Raw genomic sequence first — 17,573 nt, forward strand, 5'->3', positions numbered from 1 at the left:
AAAGTTAAATATAGAATTCATTTACATATGCAGTTAGTAAGTGTTTTAAATCAGCCATTACCTTTGTTGTTATTCGAGAGATTAAATCGCCAAAGTGGCAGCGCTAGTGAAAAGCAAACATATGTAAGTGAATGTTTTTAAATGATAAATTCGCAATAGGAGATAAGCAATGCTTGCTAACAGGGACAGTAAACAAGACATATGCTCACTTAGATAAAAATAAAAACAAAGCTCCCAAAAAAACAACCAAACATGATGAGCAGTACAATTGCGTTAATTTAAAATATTTAAAAACCTTATTGCTTATCAGCAAACACAATCGATTTAAACAGTGACTAACGATGGTAACGGTAACTGCGAACAGGTAGCAACTATCGCCCATCCCTGATTCCCCTTGTCAATGTCGCTGGCAAATAAATAAATAAATATCAACAAAATAGAGAATGAGCGCGGAGGCGAGAATCAAGGAGATTGCGCCATCGCTGGACACCAACGAGCGGGATGGTGAGAGGGAGCGGGAGCGGGAGCGGGAGAGCGGATGCCAGGACGTAGATGCCACCAACTCGAACACGGAGCCCAGTGCCAGCGATTGGGTGAATTTCTCGCAGTGGATGCACTGCTTCTGCGTGGTCACCTTCGATCTTAATCTGGGCCAGGCGCTGGAGCACGTCTATCCGCCGCAGTTCATGCCCAGCGACCAGGAGGTCAGCAACATCTGCTACATGGCCTTTCCGGACTCCAATTCCGGCTGCATGGGCGACACCAAGTTCCACATGAGATTGCGCTGCACAACGCGTCGGGATTCCCTGCCAGCCTACAATGCGGAGTGTTCGCCGGCACTGCGACAGGATGGCTCCCACTACTGGGGCTTCGTGTACTTCCGGCAGAAGCGGGACGCGAATCTGCCGCGTGGTTACTTCCAGAAGAGCTTCATCATCATCACACGGCTGCCGTTCTTCAATCTGTACTACGACATACTCTCCCAGCTGGCGCCGCGCTACTTTGAGGACGGCACAGACGTCCTGCGGCTGGCCAGCGAGCAAATCAATCGCCAGTGGCCGGGCCTAAAGGTGGGCAAACCTCTCCAGCTGCCGCTGATGGAGTGCAGCTATCAGATCTGCATACCGCGTACCAGCAGCAGCAGCAGGAAGTCCACAGCAGCAGAAGGTGTTGGCAGCGCGGGCGACACGCCACCGGCCATGGCTGCTTGCCCAGCGGCCAAGGTGCTGGCCTCGGTTAACGAAATCGAGCTCTTCCGCTCCCTGGACTTTGTCATGGAGCAGCTGTACACGCTGTGGGAGCTGGTCATCACCGCCGAGCCCATCGTTGTCGTGGGCACCTCACCCGCCGACTGCTCCCACATGGTGCAGACCCTCCTGGCGCTGATCGCACCGCTCGAGTACTGCGCAGAGGCGCGTCCCTACTTCACCATTCACGACAGCGAGTTCCGGGAGTTCACACAGGAGTGCAGCAGCAAGACGACACTGCCCGCCTGCATATTGGGCGTGACCAATCCGTTCTTTGTCAAGCTGCTCAAGGATTGGCCGCACATGCTGCGGCTGGTGGACAACCAGGTGAGTGGAAACAATATCCATGCGTATAGTAGACCGTATCGCCATCTCGCTCGTTTTCAGAAGAACATGCAGCAGCAACAGCACTTGCTGCTGGGCCAAAAGCACGCAAGAAACATTGCATCGGCCACATCCTTCTCCAGCGCAACGGAACTCAGTGGCAGATCGGTGAAATCCAACGCGGCCCTGAACGGCAGCTCCAGCAATGGCTCGGGCGATGCCTCATCGGCGGGACTGCACAGCAAGTACAGGCCGTACCTGAAGAAGGACAAGGCGCTGATCAAGAAGGTGCTGCTGGGCATGAAGACCAAGCGGCCGGAGCATGTGCAAACCGCACTGGTACGACGCCACCTGCTCGAGCTGACCCAGAGCTTTATGATACCGCTGGAGCGGTATATGGCCTCGCTGATGCCGCTGCAGAAGGACATCAGTCCGTTCAAGTCGGCGCCCAATGCCAGCAGCTTCAAGCTGGACGATTTCCTGGCCACGCTGGAAACAGCTGGGCCGCAGCTAACGTCGCCGCTGAAGGGCGACTGGAAGGGCCTGTACAGACGCTTCTTTCGATCGCCCAATTTTCGCGGCTGGTACGGTGCGAGGCATCGGGAGCTGCAACTAACGCTGCAGGATCTCCAGCTGCAGGCGCTGTCGGTGGCGAATCTCGAGCACTGGGCGCACGACAAGCAGGAGGTGGAGATCATCGATATGATACTCAAGCTCAAGCAGAAACTGAATCTCTATGGCGACAAGGCCGCGCAGCTGGAGGGCATCAATGGTACGCAGCAGCAGATACGCGCGCAGATCGAGTGCATGAAGGGCTTGCTGCCGCCGGATCTCAAGAATGTGGTGAATCTTTGATCTTAGTTGGCGTTCCATCTGTCTGTTATCCTGTGTGATTGTGTGCCCGCGTGTGCGATGAGTGTGCTCTGTGCAGCAGGCGGTGCTCTTTTATCAGTGTAAATAGGTTTTAATCGGAGATTAGTCGCCGCATTCGTGTCTAGTTTAATTCTAAAATAATCCCAAGCCAGCGAAGTGAGTGTGTTAGTCCAAGTCAAGTATTAAATGTAATCCTTGCGCTATACCAACTCCAGTTCCAACTTTTCACACCCCTTCGAAGTAATGCTCATGTCTCCGACTGTCTCAAATGGTTAAGCCAATGGCTTCAAACCAATCAAATAATACGAATTTGCGTGAAATTACCTCGTTGAAGTTCTGAAATGTGATTTAAAGCCAGTTTGTTCTACCTTCATTTTGTTTCATTTTTAAAAACGTTTGTATGTATATCGCTGAAATTGTTTATATCTACGATTGTCAAATATAAGTTAACTGGATTCATAACTATTGTGTGAACACATCCATGGACTGCAATTGCAATGTGGATTCCAAAGTGTTTATTATCATAAAAATACAAAACAAAAATACAACTTAAACGATACATGTGGATTAAATGGGATAATGGATGCAGTAATGGATGCTTTGATGTTTGGATCGTTGGAATGCGAGATTTACATTTAGATTTATATGAGAAAGACAATGTCGTCGGCCACCATGATCTGGTTGTCCTCGGTCATGCGATGCACGGCTGCCTCAATTTCGCCAGCGGTGAACGGCTCCTGGCTGCCATCGTTGATGGCCGTGGTGATCCTGGCCAGCGCCAAACTCTGTTCGCGTGCCTCGCGAAACAGACGCTGCAAGTTGTTCTTGAACTGCCCCAAACGCGCATCGCTGATTGTGGCCGGTTCCGTGGATGGTGTGGCGGCAGACACCGACTGCTCCTCACTGGAGCTGCCCAGCTGCTGCGAGGCGGCCGAGCGTGCCGGCAGCGAACGGCGTGTCTCGCGGCGCGTCAAATCGCCGGCATCCGGCTGAGGGGTCTCAATGTCCTCCTCGTCGCTGTCGGCGCCCACGGGCGCGGTGCGTGTGCGTTTGGAGCGACGCGATGGCGAGCGCTGGCTAGACGCGTCACCGTTCTCATCCTCCGCCTCGGAGCCGCTGTTCCGACGGCGCTTGCTGCCGCGCTCCTTCTCCAGCACCTTCTTGAAGTAGGCGAACTGCACCAGCTCGATGGCCGCATGGGCATCCTCAATGGTAACCGATTTGGACATGCGTGCGCGGGCATGGGCCGTGGACAAACGGATGAGGGTCTCCAGGGTACGGGCCGTAATCGGTTGAGTGCGGGCGACATCCGTTTCGACGGCTTCCTGGGAGCGAAGGCGCGAGTACTCGTTGGCAATGGCCTCGCAGGCCTGCTCGCCCAGCTTGGGCTTCATGCACTTGGCAATGTGTATGTACTTGCGCATGAACTCCACGGACAGGATCTTCTCGTGGCGCTGACGTGACTTGCCATGCAGCAGGGCATCGTACTTCTCATACACCTCGGTGTCCTTCTTCTGTGAATTCAATGGATGATAACATGTTTTCTGTTTCGATTGCAAAACCCACCTCTTCGCTGCTGGAAACAAAGGACAATGAGTCCGCATAGGAGCTGCCCATGGATAGGGGCTCACCGTCGGCCTCCTTGGGATTGCGATAGCGATGCATGCGCACCACATGGTCCGAGATCATCTGATCGACGTCGCTGTCAATGACGTCCAGCATAACGAATAGCAAATCGAATCGGGATAGCAGCGAATCCTGCAGTCCAATGTTCTCCATCGGCGTCTTGTATTGATCATACTGAGAAATGGAAAACCCCGAATGAGCAGGATATTCGATTGGGCATAAGGCGATGATGAACTCACCCTTCCGTACACCGGGTTAGCGGCAGCCAAAACGGAGCAGCGAGCATTGAGCGAGGCATGGATGCCCGCCTTGGAAATGGTCACGCGTCCCTGTTCCATCACCTCGTGAATGGCCGTGCGATCGATGTCGCTCATCTTGTCGAACTCATCGATGCAAACGACACCGCGATCGGCCAGGACCATGGCGCCGGCCTCCAGACGCCGCTCCCCGGTCTCCTGATCCGTGGTCACCGCCGCCGTCAGACCGACGCCACTGGAACCACGACCCGTGGTCGGTATGGCCCTTGGTGCCGTGTTCAAGACGTAGCGCAGCAGCTGCGACTTGGCCACCGATGGATCGCCGATGAGCAGGACATTTATATCGCCACGCAGCCGTGTGCCATTCGGCAGGATCTTCTCCACGCCGCCGAGCAGCAGGCACAGGATGGCCTGCTTAACGTAAGCATGGCCATGAATCGAAGGCGCCAAACTCTTGCTGAGCAGCTCGAAGATGTCGTTGTTTTTGGCCAGCTTCTTGCACAGCATGATGTCCTCGCGCGATATGTCCAGATTGCTCTCCTTGCTCAGCAGCGATATGTTGTTGGCCAGCAGGACGGTGCGAAACGTGCCCGAGGTGTAGCCACCGCGTTTGCCCGGCAAACAGCGATAGCTGCCCACAATCTGGACACGATCGCCGGGCTTGCAGCGATCCACGAGATCGTCGTCGCACACAATGTCCACGGAGCGTGGCAATTGGCCCGCCGGCGCCTTCTCCGGCATCTCCTGGATGGTCAGCGTCTGGTGGTCCTTGTAAACGGACAAACCGTATTCGGTCTCCAGCAGATTGCCATCCTCATCCTTGGTGGGATAGGCGGCGCCAGAGGGTACAGCCTCGAAGGATGTGAGATCGGTGTACTTGCGCTCCATCACCTTACGCGTATTTGGGCAATAGTGAACGCTGCGCACCACCTTCGGGCGTATCAGCGATACCTTGGTCACAATGCCCTCCACGCAGACCATGTTGCCCAGATAGACGGAGGTGAGGGAGCGTGGCGTCACATGCCGATTGCCGAAGCAGCCCTCCAGGCCGACAAACAGATCCTCGTGCATTTTGCCATAGCTCGGATCCACGGTGGACGCGTACTCCTTGAGCGCCCGGCCAAAGGCCAGCTGCTCATCCGCCGCATTGCCCAGCAGTCCCAAGGCCCGCTGCGGATTCTTGCGCTTCAGATCGTTGACGTTCACGATCAGGCGCTTGCTCTTCTCCGCGATCATGTCCTTGACGTGGCCCGCATAGATGCCCTGATCCTCCTCGTCGTCCAGAAAGTCCACATACTCGCGCTGTATGTCCTTGATGAACTGTTCCCCCTCGTGGGCCATTGTGCTGCTTCTGCTGCTTCTGATGCTACTACTCTTCACTGGCGTTCACTGGACTGCTTTTGGATTCCCGGATGTGGAGCAGCTTCGATCCGTTCGGAGGCAAACGCAAATGCAAACAAAACTACTGCCACAAATTGCACGCCGAATGCAAAAGTTTTTTTGGCGGGAACGGCGCAGTGTGACCAGGCGGTTGTGGGCAAAGTGAGAATTGGCAATATAATCATTCTATTAAATATTGTTATTTATTTGTTTATTTATATTAGGGACACTTAAGATTGACATCTTAGGCCAACTAACTGATATGTGCACTAGCAGTAATGCAAATGAAATATATATTGTGGTGCAGTTATAAGATAAAAAACTTTTCTTCCAAACACACTTATATTCACTGTCATTCTATATATAAAGTTATGAAATATTGCAAAATATTCCTAAAATATTAATAATAATTAGTTTAGTACTGTTAATACTTTGAATTATATTATAATAAATTTAAAATATAATAACAATCTTGTCTTCCAAACATACACTTACATTCGCTGTCATCCAATATATACAATTTTGAATTATTGCAAAATATTCCTAAAATAATAATTATAATTAGTTAAGTAATTTTAATACTTTTAATTATATTATAATAATATTATAAATATATAAAATTGTTTCGTTTAAAATGAGTTATTTACCGAAATATTATATATTTCTCATTTGAATTTAAAAATAGTTAGGTGCTATGTATTTCTGCCTGATCAAATAGTATACATCATGAATCTAGATAATAAATAGCGCAATACTCATTTGAGTGTTCATCGCGAGTCTTCACTGTGGTGCTGGCTATTTTATTACATGCATATTGCCTATTTGCTGGAAGGCTTTAGTTGCTCATTCGAACTTAACTTTGTTTAAATGGCATAATTTGCTGCCCGCACAAAGAAACCAGATAACATGTATTATAATCAGTATTACCCCACAAATTGTTCATCATGAGTCTTCACTGTAATGCTGGGCCCACAGCTACAGCCAGGGCTGGCGTAACTATCGATGGTGAGCAGCTATCGATGTATGGCTCTGGCCACGCTGTAATTACGAAAATAATTCGCATTTTATGCACATTTTCCGAGTTTTTTATGACAAAAAAGACTAGCTTCCAGTGCTCGGATGTCCAAGAAGAGTGCCCAATAGGAATTATGCCCCATGACCACAGTGCATCGTAGAAACGCGATATTTGTTTGGCCAGCCCTGCGTTTGCATTTTTGTTTTTTTCTATTTACCTGGCTTTTTTTTTGGGGGGGAAACTACATTTCAGCGGAAAGCGAAGAGTTTTCCACGAAAACAAGCGAAGAACATGGACAGCGACAAGCAGGTGAGTGCCAGCGAATGCCCCAAAAGGCGCCACACTCATGGCAATGCCGCTTATTGCAGCTGGAAAGGCAGCTGGAGAAGGAGCTGGACGAGATGCCGGTGCAGGATTTGGACGACGATACCTACGACGAGTACGATCTGATTGTGATACCCGATCAGGGCAAGACTTCGCCAAAGCAGGCGCACAGCGATGCGCCGCAGCCTGAGCAGCACACGGGCGCGCCAAAAACGGAGGATCTGGGCCAACGCATGCGCCCCACCTGGCCACCGTCGTCCGCCGGCGGCGGCGATGTGACCACCATTGAGCTGATCTCATCGGACGACGAGCCGTCGGTGGAGGAGGCTGAGGGAGGAGATGGTGGCGGTGGCGGCGATGGTAATGCAAGCAGCAGCGATGATGTGGGCGTCATCGAGGATTCGGACAGTGAGCTGTCCAGCGATAGCGACAGCGCAAGTGGCGGCAATCAGCTGGAGCGTTCGTACCAGGAGCTGAATGCACTGCCCAACAAACAGTTCGCCCAGATGGTCACCCTCATCGGTATTGCATTGTGAGTGTTAATCCGCTGTCTATTTTTCAATTGAAAATTCATATGCTTGTTCTGCAGCAAACTGAATGACCTGGAGAAGATCGAGTCATCGGTGCTCGCCCTGCAACAAGTGGCCACTGTGCCGGCTCACGTGTGGCTGAAGTATCTCAAGGCCCGCCTGGTTGTCACCCAGACGGCCGAGGAGCGCAAGGCGTTCGAGGAGAAGTGTGCCAAAGCCTTAAGCTACTACTACAGTATGTGCAAGAATCCAACTTTAGAGCAAAGAAAAAAACGCTATTAATGCTATTAATGATTTACCTTTCCAGGCATACCGCTCTCCGAATACATTGTGAACTATCTGGTGGATCAGGGCAACGTGGAGAACCATGTGCTGTGGGCGAAACTGCTGGCGGACTACGACGTTGAGCGTCCCGACTTTGGCGACAAGCTGCGCACGCTGCTCGCGACGATTACGGATGAAAAGGAGGCAGCCGCTTTTGAGGAACTGCTACAGAAGCACTGCGTCAGCTGGAAGTGCAGCCAGGAGCAGCGGCAGCTGATCCAGCCCATTGTGGACGAGTTTAAGCGGCATCTGGACGAGATTGGACGTGGTTGGGATTGGTCTGAGACATACAAGCGCCATGTTGTCCATGTGGAGGCGTTATCGCTCGACGATGATGACCTCAAAAACGCTGTGATTCGTTTCATATTTGAGCGCTCGGTGGCCAAGTTCCCAATTGTCGATGTGCTGTGGCTATCCTACATCGAATTCATTCAGGGCAGCGATGGCGGCTGTGTGGCGGAGGAGGATGATGAAACTGCCGAATTGACAGCGAAGCGGGCCAGCCGCTTGGGCAAAGGTTACCTGCGCAACACGGCACTGGATTTGGCCAAGCGTGGAGTGCGCAGTCGTCCCAGTGTGCAACTGAATCATCGATACCTCGACCTGATGGAGCGCGCCGACTTCGAGCAGCCGGAGGTTGAGCAACAGATACGCGCCATACTGGAGCGCATTGTGCCCGACATGGACATGACCGTGGAGCTGCACTTGGACTATCTGGCGTACTGTGTGCGCAACACCAATGCCGGCGATGAGCAGCAGGCCGCCAGTCTGCGTGCCGCCTTCAATCGCGTGTGGGAAGAGCTATCCGCGCTCTACGGCGACGAGGCGGATACCAGGTACGAGGTGCTGCAGCTGTGGGCCCAAGTGGAGTACACGCACCTGGCCAGTCCCGCCAATGGCTGGCACATTTGGCGCCAGATCATGGGTAAGCAACTTTAAAACTGGAAAAGAAAACAACCCATTCATATATGTGGTCATCTGTGTAGGTTATCCAGGCAGCTCGCATCGCGGCCTGCTTTGGCTGGGCTTTGCCCAAATGGAAAGCGAATACAATGCTGGCCAGGGCACACGCGATGTTCTACGCGAAGCGCTGTCCCAGCCCGTCCTGGAGGATGGCATTATGGTGCAGGAGCTCTACCGACGCTATGAACGCTGCTATGGCACCTACGAGTCCATTGCCGCCTGCCAGGCCCTCGACTTGCCCGCTGAATATCTGAAGCCGCGTTCCCGCATCAAGCCCAATACTCAGACGGCCAATTCTCGCCAACAGAAGCAGCAGCATCAGCCTCGCCAGCAGCAGCAGCCTCGCCAGCAAACACAATCGAATAGCGAGCCACTGAATCGAGAGCAGCGACGTCGCCAGGCGCACGAGCAGCAACAGCAACTGAAGCAGGGACAAAAGAAGAGGCCACCGCCCACACAAGCGGCCAAAACAGAGACGTCCGCCGGTGGAGCTTCGCCACCCACATCGAGAGCCAGGGGACCAGCCAGTGCGCAGGGATCAGATGCAGAGGCCAGGGAATCGAACTTTAAGTATTCGCGTGAGTCGCAAGCGTTTAACGCCAAATAGTCAGTCACGTAATTGTGTTGTTTCACTAGCCAACATGGAGATAAATAAGATCTTTGTGCGGAACCTGCATCCCGCCTGCAGCAAGGAGGAGCTGCACGAGCTCTTCTCGCCCTTTGGCAGCATCAAGGATGTGCGCCTGGTGCACAAGCTGTGAGTGTTAGACAACAATTGGGGATTCTTGTAACAAAGCTAACAAATCCTCCACAGAAACAAGCAGTTCAAGGGCATTGCCTACGTGGAGTTCGAGAAGCCAGGAGAGGCGCAAAGAGCGGTGGCTGGACGCGATGGTCACCTGTTGAAGGGCATGAATGTGAGCGATAATCTTGCGGTTTCATCGACACCGATTAAACATTAACAAACTCTTGTTGCAGATTTCCGTGGCCATTTCCAACCCGCCGCCGAGGGGCTCAGCCTCGGATGTTGCCAAGCCCAGTGTGGCGCCCAAGAGACGTGTGCCCACCTCGCTGATACCGACGACTCTGGTGCGCCAGGAGGTGGCCGCCAAGAAGCGACGCTTGCTGCTGGTCGAGCCGGGCACCTCAACGGCTGACGCGGCCACCGAGCACGAGGCTAATGGCGGCGCCGCCGTGTCCCTTGTGGAGCAAAAGGCGGAGGAGGAGCCAGCTGCTGCTGCTGCTGCTGCGCCCAAGTCAAACGACGACTTTCGCAAGCTATTTCTTAAGGATTAGGCCACGAGTGTCGCCAGCGATTAGTAATTTGTAATTTGTAGTTTGCGGACGAAGATTCGGAGCTTACATTGTTAGATTTAAGGCAGCCTTAAGTGAAGCGTTGGGCTGGAGACGTGTACAAAGTGAAGCAGACGTAAGACAATGATTTTTTTTCGGACACAATTGGTTCCTTACGTGTGAACCAAGTAAAACAAAAAGAAATGAAAAATGTTTGAAAGTAAGCAGGTGATGCATGTGTCAACTTCTCGAGTTGAGTTATCCTGTGGCTGCCCAGCAAAACGACACTTGTCGTCCACGAAGGTCGGAAATAAAATGTACAAAAATTGAGTTGATTAAAGCAAATGAATGATCTGGCGTATTTATTGGATAAGAACTAGGTGCGGAACTTGACGCTCTTCGTGACGGTGGCCTTGATGCCGGACATCTCGCCGCCGTAGCGCTGCAGCTCCTTGCGCACCGTGCGCACGGCTCCCTTGCGCCGGATGAGCGCCTTGCGGTATTTGCCGCGATGCTTGACCCGCGGATTGCGCAGCTCCTTCTTGCGGTGCGGCGTGAGGCCCTTGTTCTTCGCCATCTGGTAGGTGATGCCGCGTCGCGCGTTCTCCTCATCATCTTCATCCTCCTCCGCCGCCTCATCCTCCTCCCCATCCTCTTCGTTCAGCTGCTTAGCCAGATCCTTCGCCTTACTATCATCGTCATCATCATCGGAGCTCACATCCGCCTGCTGCCCACCGTTGTACTTGTTGAGGATCTGCAGCTTGGCCTTGCGCTGCGCCACATCCAGCACAGTGAATGCATCGCCATCCTGTATCCGCTCCAGCAGCGCCTCCAGCTGCGGCCTAATGTACTCCTCGTAGCGCGGCTTCAGTTGCTCGAGCAGCTGCTTTAGCTGCACCAGCCGCTTGACCACCGGATGGAACTTGACGCTGCTGCGGCGCGCCTTTAGGAGCAGATAGAACGCCACATTGGAGCAGTAGGTGGTGAGCACGGTGTGAAAGAGGCTGGCGTACTGCAGGGCCGGCACCACGGGCACATCGTGATTGCGCACGTAATTGAGCACCGGTGTAATTAGATCCTTCACCTCGTCCAGATGCTGCTGAAAGTCCTGGGTGAGGCCGATGAACTCCGGCGAGTCCTTGTGCAGCAGTTGACGTCGCTCGCGGGCCGTCAGGCCGGTCAGGTCGGTGGTCACTTTGGTTATCTCGCCCGCCACCTGCTCGTCGTCACTGCTGGCTGCGGATGGAGCTTGGACATCGTCCAGCTGGAAATCGGCCTCGCTCAGCCGCTTGGCCAGGCGCAACTGGATCTTCTTGGCCTCCTCCTCCTCGGCGAGGGCCTGCTCCTCCTCCTGGGCATTGTAGCTGCTGTAGTCCTGGTCAACAAAGTCCGTGTTGTAGTAGGTGCTCCGTTTGCTGCCCCAGTCCATTGTGTTGGGCAGATCGCGGTCATCGTCCTCGGCCCCCTCGATGTCGCTGTCCCGCATCAGTTCCGCAACATCGTCCTCCTCCGCATCCTCGTCGTCATCTTCACTGAAACCGAGCACATCCTGGACGGGATCCTGTTGCTTTTTGCGCTGTTTGCGCAAATCCTCGAGTATCTCGCGCTCCTCGTCATCGTACTCCTGCTCGGAGCCGGTCAGCTCGTAGTCGTCGCCCTCGCTGTCCATTTTCTGTCCGCTCTCTGTGCGTTTAAATACAAATTAAAACTACAAAAAAAATTAAACACAACACGTGCGTAAACAAACGGTTCGATAACGATTTCGATAGGCGGCTCATTGCACCAAGTGTGGTGGATTAGCCCACATTAGCCCCGTTTGCCATCTCTAGGCTGCAGCTTACTGCGGCGCTGCCACACCGACCAAGTGTCACATTTGAAATTACAGTTACAAAAATGCAAAACAAAATGGAAGCCGAAAATCAAACATTTCGCTCGAAAACGCAACTTAAAAATATTCTGCAAAATGCCGCGTTTAAAAATGAATTAGCAGCCGATATGCGCTGCTCGCGTGCCAAAATGCTACTGGCGCAAATGGACGCCAATGGGAGGAGTGACGGCCGCAGCGATTTCGTAAGTTTATGCTAGAAATGCTGGAAATCACTAATAATTCTGCATCTTAGATCGTTCCCAAGCCCAAAACTAGCGATCCCACCAAGCCAGCTGACCAGGTAGGCCAACTTCCAGCACTGAGGAGCAGCCGCGGCAAACAGATGCACATATGTGCCAGATTTTTGCCTCAAAATGTTGGTAATCCTTCATTAGCCAGTATATACATGTAAATCCACATCCTATACACCTCTTCAGCCGGGTTCGCCGCCCAGCGACGAAGCCTTCTCCATGTGCACTGGAAAACGCAAAGTTTTGGACGCCATATCGGCGTTCCAGCAGTCGGCAGTCGTCGCCCATGACGAACATATGCCGCTCCAGAACGTGACGAATGCCAATGGCCAAGTGGAGCTGCAAGCGAAGCAGGAACAGCTAATGCCCGACAGCGAAACCGACTACCTGCTGGAGTGGCTGGAGAAGACAGCGCATTGGGACGTGCCGGAGCATAATAGTCGCCACAAAGCTGCGGCAGAGAAGGCGGCACCGGAATGTCCAGCTAGCCACAGCGATGATGGCGAGTTGAGAACGCAGAATCCCTTTGGCCTGGCTGCCGCCAAGGCGGATAAACTGTCGGATGCTGGAGTAGCGGATCAGGTCACAGAGGACTTTGGGTGCAGCGAGAACTTGCGCTCTGCGTTTCCCGAAAGCTGTGTGGTCAGTTTTGAGCGCGTGATGTAATGCTTAATGCCCAACATTTTGTACTCTTTGCAGACGGATGCCATCCTAATGCTGGACAGAGCCAAGCATGCCGTGCGCCTGGACTGTGCGCTGCCGCCACTGAATGTGCAGGATTGCTGCCGGCAGGGCGACTTAATCAGGATCGCCGTGTGCAAGGTGTACAGTCCCTTTCAGTTCTGGTTCCACTTTCAGCATCCCACGGGCGACTTCGATCCGCTGGTCCAGCTGACCAACGAAATGAAGTGGGTATCCATTTGCTCGACCACGGCTGATACGAACTAATTCTATCAAATCCCCAGCTCGTTTTACACTCGTGAGTTGGATCCGGCGTACAGGAGTGCGATGCCCAGCAGCTTTCACAAAGCCGGCTACATATGCGCCGCCCAACATGGAAGTGGCGACTGGCGACGGGCCAGAGTGCTGCACACCGCGCCCATAGACGCCACCTGGGTGTACGTCTACCACGTGGACTATGCCACGTCCGTTGAATTGCCGCCGTGTAAATTGCGTTTTCTGCCGGATCACTTTGCGAACACCCCAATACAGGCGGCCCGCGGCACACTGTCGCACATACAGCCATTGGGCATCCACTGGCCACCGGATAGCGTCAGTCACTTCAAGCGTTTGGTGTACCACAGAACGTTGCATGCTGAGGTGATCGAAGTGGACGCCGCCGCGGGCATACTCTTCATGCGACTGTCGCAGAGCGTGGAGTTTGCGCCGTCGATCAACAAGCTGCTGGTGGAGGCCGGCTTTGCGGCGATTAGCGAGAACTACAGTCGCGCGGTCATCGCATACAACTGCGGCCGAAGGCTACGTTACCTACGCGAGCGACTGCCCAGGTGGGGACTCCCAAATGTGATTGCAATTGTGCTTGAACATGCAGCTAACATATTTCTCTCCCTCCGTTTTGTCCATCGTTTGAATAGCTTCGAGATACTCGAGTCGCGCATAATACCGCTGAATGACGAGGAGTTCGAGCAGTATTTCGATGCCATCATCTATTGCCCATCGTTCCACAGCGATTTCCAGCTGCCGCAGCTGCAGAATCCCTTTCGCAGCGGCCTCCTCGAAGCGCTGGCCGCTTGGATGCCCGCCTATCGCCGCGAGCAGGAGCACTGGCTTCGCATTTACAAGCAGGCGGACATGCAGCTGCTGGAGGCTCGTCGGCAGACCAAAAAGAAGGCGGACAGCGAGGCGCAAGCGAAGGAAGTGCTGGCCGACCCTGGTGGGCAAGTGGTGCAAAAAGCTGCAGCGAAGCAGGAAGATGCAGGATCACAGCAGCAGCAGCAGCAGCAGCAGCAGGAGGAGCAGCCAAACTAGCGCTAGAAACTGGAAACCAAAGCCCTGATCCAAGGCGCAACCACTTTTGCACCCACTGTATTTTACACACAACTTGACCACCAGTTCTTAGAACTCTTAGAACACCAAGCCAAAAAGCTTTTGCATTTCTTTTCTTTTAGTTTTTTCATTCTTTTTTGTTTGCTTTTCTAATACCAACAATTTTTGTTACCAAATAAAAAGAGAGACGAAAAGGTGCTTGAATTTCTGCTGCCTCGATATACCTTCCCTGGTGGCCAGTGGCTGGACGGGATGAGGCGTGCCCGAAGCTAGCGTGCTGCAGTGCGTCTAACGTGCGCCTGCCTCGTTGAACTTGATGGCGGACAGCAGGCGCTGGCAGTTGGCCGACGAGAACGGCTCCTCCGCCGCCTGCGTGGCCGCCTCGCTGGACTGCTCCATGTACATGCGCTGTGGCGCAGTGGGCACACTTGGCGCAGATGGCGGCACATCGTAGCCGCTGGAATCACAGCTCATGGGCACATCGGGTGGCGGAGCGACGGCATAGTCGGTGGGCAGGTCGGGAAAGGCGCGAAACCAGGGCAGCATCAACGAGATCTGATGCCAGCGGCTCGAGTTGGACAGCGTATCCGTCGGCGGCTCATCCTCCAGCGGTGGCGGTGGAGGCGGCACCATGCCACTGGGCTGATGCGACGCTATGGTGGCGGACTGGGAGCAGCCAGCGGCGTCAATCTCGTTGGTGTGAGGAATCTCCACATTGCTGGCTACGCACTGGTGCGCCACATTCACTGGCGATGTGGCTGCCGTGACCAATGTGCCAGTGGTGCCAGTGGTGCGAGTGGAGCCAGTGGTGCGAGTGGTGCCAGTGGTGCGAGTGGAGCCAGTGGTGCGAGTGGTGCCAGTGGTGCGAGTGGAGCCAGTGGTTGCAGTGGTGCGCCTGGTGCCAGTGGTGCGATAGCTGCGCCTGGTCGGATTCGTCGTCTGTGTGCCCGTCGAGCTGAAGGACAAGTGGGAGACGCCCACTGGCGACGGAGCCATGTGCAGCACCCGCAAGCTGCGCTGCCGCACCACCTCCTCCTCCCGATCGTCATGCGCGTCCACCCGCCCAAGCTCGAGACACCGCCCCCGAGCCCGCGACCGCTGTCGCATCTGGTCCATCAACTCACGCATCTCGCGCTCATCCTCGCTGTCCATGGCGTCCAGCGACGGCGACATCCAGTCCTCCGTATGGAAACTGTGATCCGAGTACGAATCCTGATCGCGTCCCACCTGCACACTATCGCCCATCGGCTGCTCCTGCCGCTCGCCGTGCTGCTCCAGCTGCTGGCCAGCATCCGCTGCTGCTGTACTGCGTCCACTGCTGCTCGCGGCCAGCAATTGCAGCTGGCTGGGCGTCAGTTGGCGGTAGTCCGGATACAGGCGACTGGGCAGCTGCTGCGTTATGGGCACCTGCGCATTGGCATGCGGACGTGGCCGAGCAACTGTAGCCACTGTCGTCGCCACCGGAGCCGCCACCGGAGCCGCCGCCTGTGCATGTCTGCGCTGGCGCAGGAGCAGCAAGCGCTGCATATTCTGGCGCGACTGATCGTTGCCATAGGAGATGCGCTTGGCGGCACGCTCCCGGCGCTCCACGGCCGCGCGCCGCGCATCAGTGGCCGCCTGCACCTTGGCCGTCATCCGGAGTTCGCTGCGCAGAAAGCCGCCGGTGCCGGCCTCCGCCATTTGGCCATTCCGGCGCGAGATCTCCTGGCCCAGCAGACGCGCCCGGGCCAGCGTTTCCACGCGCTGCACGTGCGATCGCTGCTGTGGCGTTGTGTTCGCCAGCCTGCTGGTGGTATGAGGTGGCCTCCGGCGGGTAATGCGTCCGCCGGCAAAACTGGTCGACTGGCCAGCACCACCAGCAGGTGGCATTGTGCCGCTGCTGGCCCCACTGGTGGATGCACCTGCACCAGCACCAGCACCAGCACCTGAGTCAGCAGCAGCACCATTGCCCCCCACCTTGATCACCTCGATCTCGCGAAAGAGCCGCTTGAGCCGCACCTGGCGCATCTTCAGCTCGATGGTGCGATCGTTGAACTCCTGGATGCGCTCGTACTCATCCCGCAATCGCTGCAGCTGCCCGTTCTTCTTGCTCTTGTTGAACATGCGACGGAAGTAGGGCGTCGATTTGATTTGATACGACATGGTTCGAGATGAAATCTTCTGGATAATTTTGTTTAATTTTTTCTGTATTTATTTTTGGTGCCTTTTTTCTCTGTTCTAAACGTTTTGCTATCGAAAGTGATTTTTTTTCCGTGTGTGTGTTACCAAGTTTGGTTAGCAAATGCCCGACGCTAAGTGGATCACCCACTGACATGATTCTCCAGCGCCTGCTGGGCATCCATATATACAACACCTGGCACACTTTGTTCCCCAATGGAGCCACTAGTCATGGGAGTTACATGCGCTTGCTTATTAGTCAGGAGTGGTTACAATTTATTGATCGAATTGCTTTTGCTTAGTGCCTGGGATCTTAAAGCTATTTGAAACTGGAACTTGAAACTGGAGGTCAATGTCGCAGACACGCCTCCGCGTCCCCAAATCATATATCATAAAATATCAGCATTGAGTTAAGGTCAATCACGGCTCCTGGTGGCCACACGCGCATCTCCTGCTCCCACATCGCTTACAAGCTAAACATCACATGAAAAAACTACCACTAATAATATGGCTGAGACGCTGAACACATAAAGAACACAATTGGTGCGAACATGGCTAAAATATAAAAAAAAAAGTACTAGTCCAGTGTTGAGCCAGCTCCGAAAGATGAGATGAATTGAGCAATGCTGGGCGTGCTTAGGCCTTCACCAGCTTGGCCATCATGTTGGTCAGCTTGTGCTCGTCGGCGCCGGAGAAGGCGGCCAGGCGGCGATTGTTGCGCAGAAAGACAAAGGTGGGCATGCTGCGCACCTTGTAGCGTTCCGTCAGCTCCTCGAACTTGTCCACATCGATCTTGAGCACCACGGCCTTGGTGGAGTATTTTCTGGCCAGCGATTTGACGGTGCTCTCCATGTCCTTGCACGGGCCACACCAATTGGCATAGAAGTCCAGCACGATGAGCTTGTCGTCGGCCGCCTCGATGCGCTTGTGGAAGTCGGTCATGGTGCGTACGGATGCCATTTCTCGCGAGGATTATCAAGTTGGATTCTGTTCTCGTGAGACTTTGAGACTTCGCGTGCTATGCTGTTAACGCCTTCGGAGCGAATTCTGAACTAATTGTAATGGCCAAGCCATGGGCGCTTTTATGGGGCTCTCCAATTTGCGACGGAGACTGGAATTCGCGCCAATTTGCTGG

The 17,573-nt window shown here is 54.0% G+C and overlaps 7 protein-coding genes across 10 annotated transcripts; 3 read left to right on the plus strand and 4 right to left on the minus strand.

Moving 5' to 3' along the window:
* The first annotated feature begins 337 nt into the window (after nt 1-337).
* Nucleotides 338-2,600, plus strand: LOC120455578 (protein DENND6B). 2 transcript variants are annotated; one of them, XM_039641950.2, is made up of 2 exons: nt 338-1,574; nt 1,638-2,600. In XM_039641950.2, the coding sequence occupies exons 1-2, from the start codon at nt 444-446 to the stop codon at nt 2,424-2,426; spliced, it is 1,920 nt and encodes a 639-aa protein (XP_039497884.1). In that variant the 5' UTR covers nt 338-443; the 3' UTR covers nt 2,427-2,600. The 2 variants fall into 2 exon arrangements, with proteins under 2 accessions (XP_039497884.1, XP_039497883.1); XM_039641949.2 differs by having other exon boundaries at nt 340-1,574; nt 1,635-2,600.
* A 336-nt stretch (nt 2,601-2,936) lies between these two features.
* LOC120455577 (DNA replication licensing factor Mcm3) lies at nt 2,937-5,850 on the minus strand. Its single transcript, XM_039641947.1, has 3 exons — nt 4,310-5,850; nt 4,011-4,244; nt 2,937-3,958 (listed from the first exon to the last, which is right to left on the minus strand). The coding sequence occupies exons 1-3, from the start codon at nt 5,666-5,668 to the stop codon at nt 3,086-3,088; spliced, it is 2,466 nt and encodes an 821-aa protein (XP_039497881.1). The 5' UTR covers nt 5,669-5,850; the 3' UTR covers nt 2,937-3,085.
* A 901-nt stretch (nt 5,851-6,751) lies between these two features.
* On the plus strand, nt 6,752-10,505 carry LOC120454956 (RNA-binding protein 4F). The gene is made up of 8 exons (XM_039640735.2): nt 6,752-7,031; nt 7,091-7,578; nt 7,636-7,811; nt 7,884-8,825; nt 8,887-9,441; nt 9,500-9,620; nt 9,678-9,780; nt 9,842-10,505. The coding sequence occupies exons 1-8, from the start codon at nt 7,014-7,016 to the stop codon at nt 10,157-10,159; spliced, it is 2,721 nt and encodes a 906-aa protein (XP_039496669.1). The 5' UTR covers nt 6,752-7,013; the 3' UTR covers nt 10,160-10,505.
* LOC120454960 (something about silencing protein 10) lies at nt 10,483-11,926 on the minus strand. The gene has a single exon (XM_039640741.2). The coding sequence runs from the start codon at nt 11,823-11,825 to the stop codon at nt 10,533-10,535; it is 1,293 nt and encodes a 430-aa protein (XP_039496675.1). The 5' UTR covers nt 11,826-11,926; the 3' UTR covers nt 10,483-10,532.
* Nucleotides 11,927-12,018: 92 nt separating this feature from the next.
* On the plus strand, nt 12,019-14,263 carry LOC120454958. Of its 3 annotated transcripts, none has more exons than XM_039640738.2 (6): nt 12,019-12,226; nt 12,277-12,324; nt 12,461-12,916; nt 12,974-13,182; nt 13,240-13,782; nt 13,870-14,263. In XM_039640738.2, exons 1-6 carry the CDS (start codon nt 12,050-12,052, stop codon nt 14,261-14,263), a joined length of 1,827 nt encoding a protein of 608 aa, XP_039496672.1. In that variant the 5' UTR covers nt 12,019-12,049. The 3 variants fall into 3 exon arrangements, with proteins under 3 accessions (XP_039496672.1, XP_039496671.1, XP_039496670.1); XM_039640737.2 differs by having other exon boundaries at nt 12,289-12,399; XM_039640736.2 differs by having other exon boundaries at nt 12,022-12,226; nt 12,277-12,399.
* A 118-nt stretch (nt 14,264-14,381) lies between these two features.
* LOC120454959 lies at nt 14,382-16,543 on the minus strand. The gene has a single exon (XM_039640739.2). It carries the CDS (start codon nt 16,421-16,423, stop codon nt 14,570-14,572), a length of 1,854 nt encoding a protein of 617 aa, XP_039496673.1. The 5' UTR covers nt 16,424-16,543; the 3' UTR covers nt 14,382-14,569.
* Nucleotides 16,544-16,690: 147 nt separating this feature from the next.
* Nucleotides 16,691-17,503, minus strand: LOC120454961 (thioredoxin-1). The gene has a single exon (XM_039640742.2). It carries the CDS (start codon nt 17,396-17,398, stop codon nt 17,075-17,077), a length of 324 nt encoding a protein of 107 aa, XP_039496676.1. The 5' UTR covers nt 17,399-17,503; the 3' UTR covers nt 16,691-17,074.
* Nucleotides 17,504-17,573: the final 70 nt, after the last annotated feature.

The sequence above is a fragment of the Drosophila santomea genome, chromosome X (genome assembly GCF_016746245.2).
Source record: "Drosophila santomea strain STO CAGO 1482 chromosome X, Prin_Dsan_1.1, whole genome shotgun sequence".
NCBI classification, from domain to species: domain Eukaryota; kingdom Metazoa; phylum Arthropoda; class Insecta; order Diptera; family Drosophilidae; genus Drosophila; species Drosophila santomea.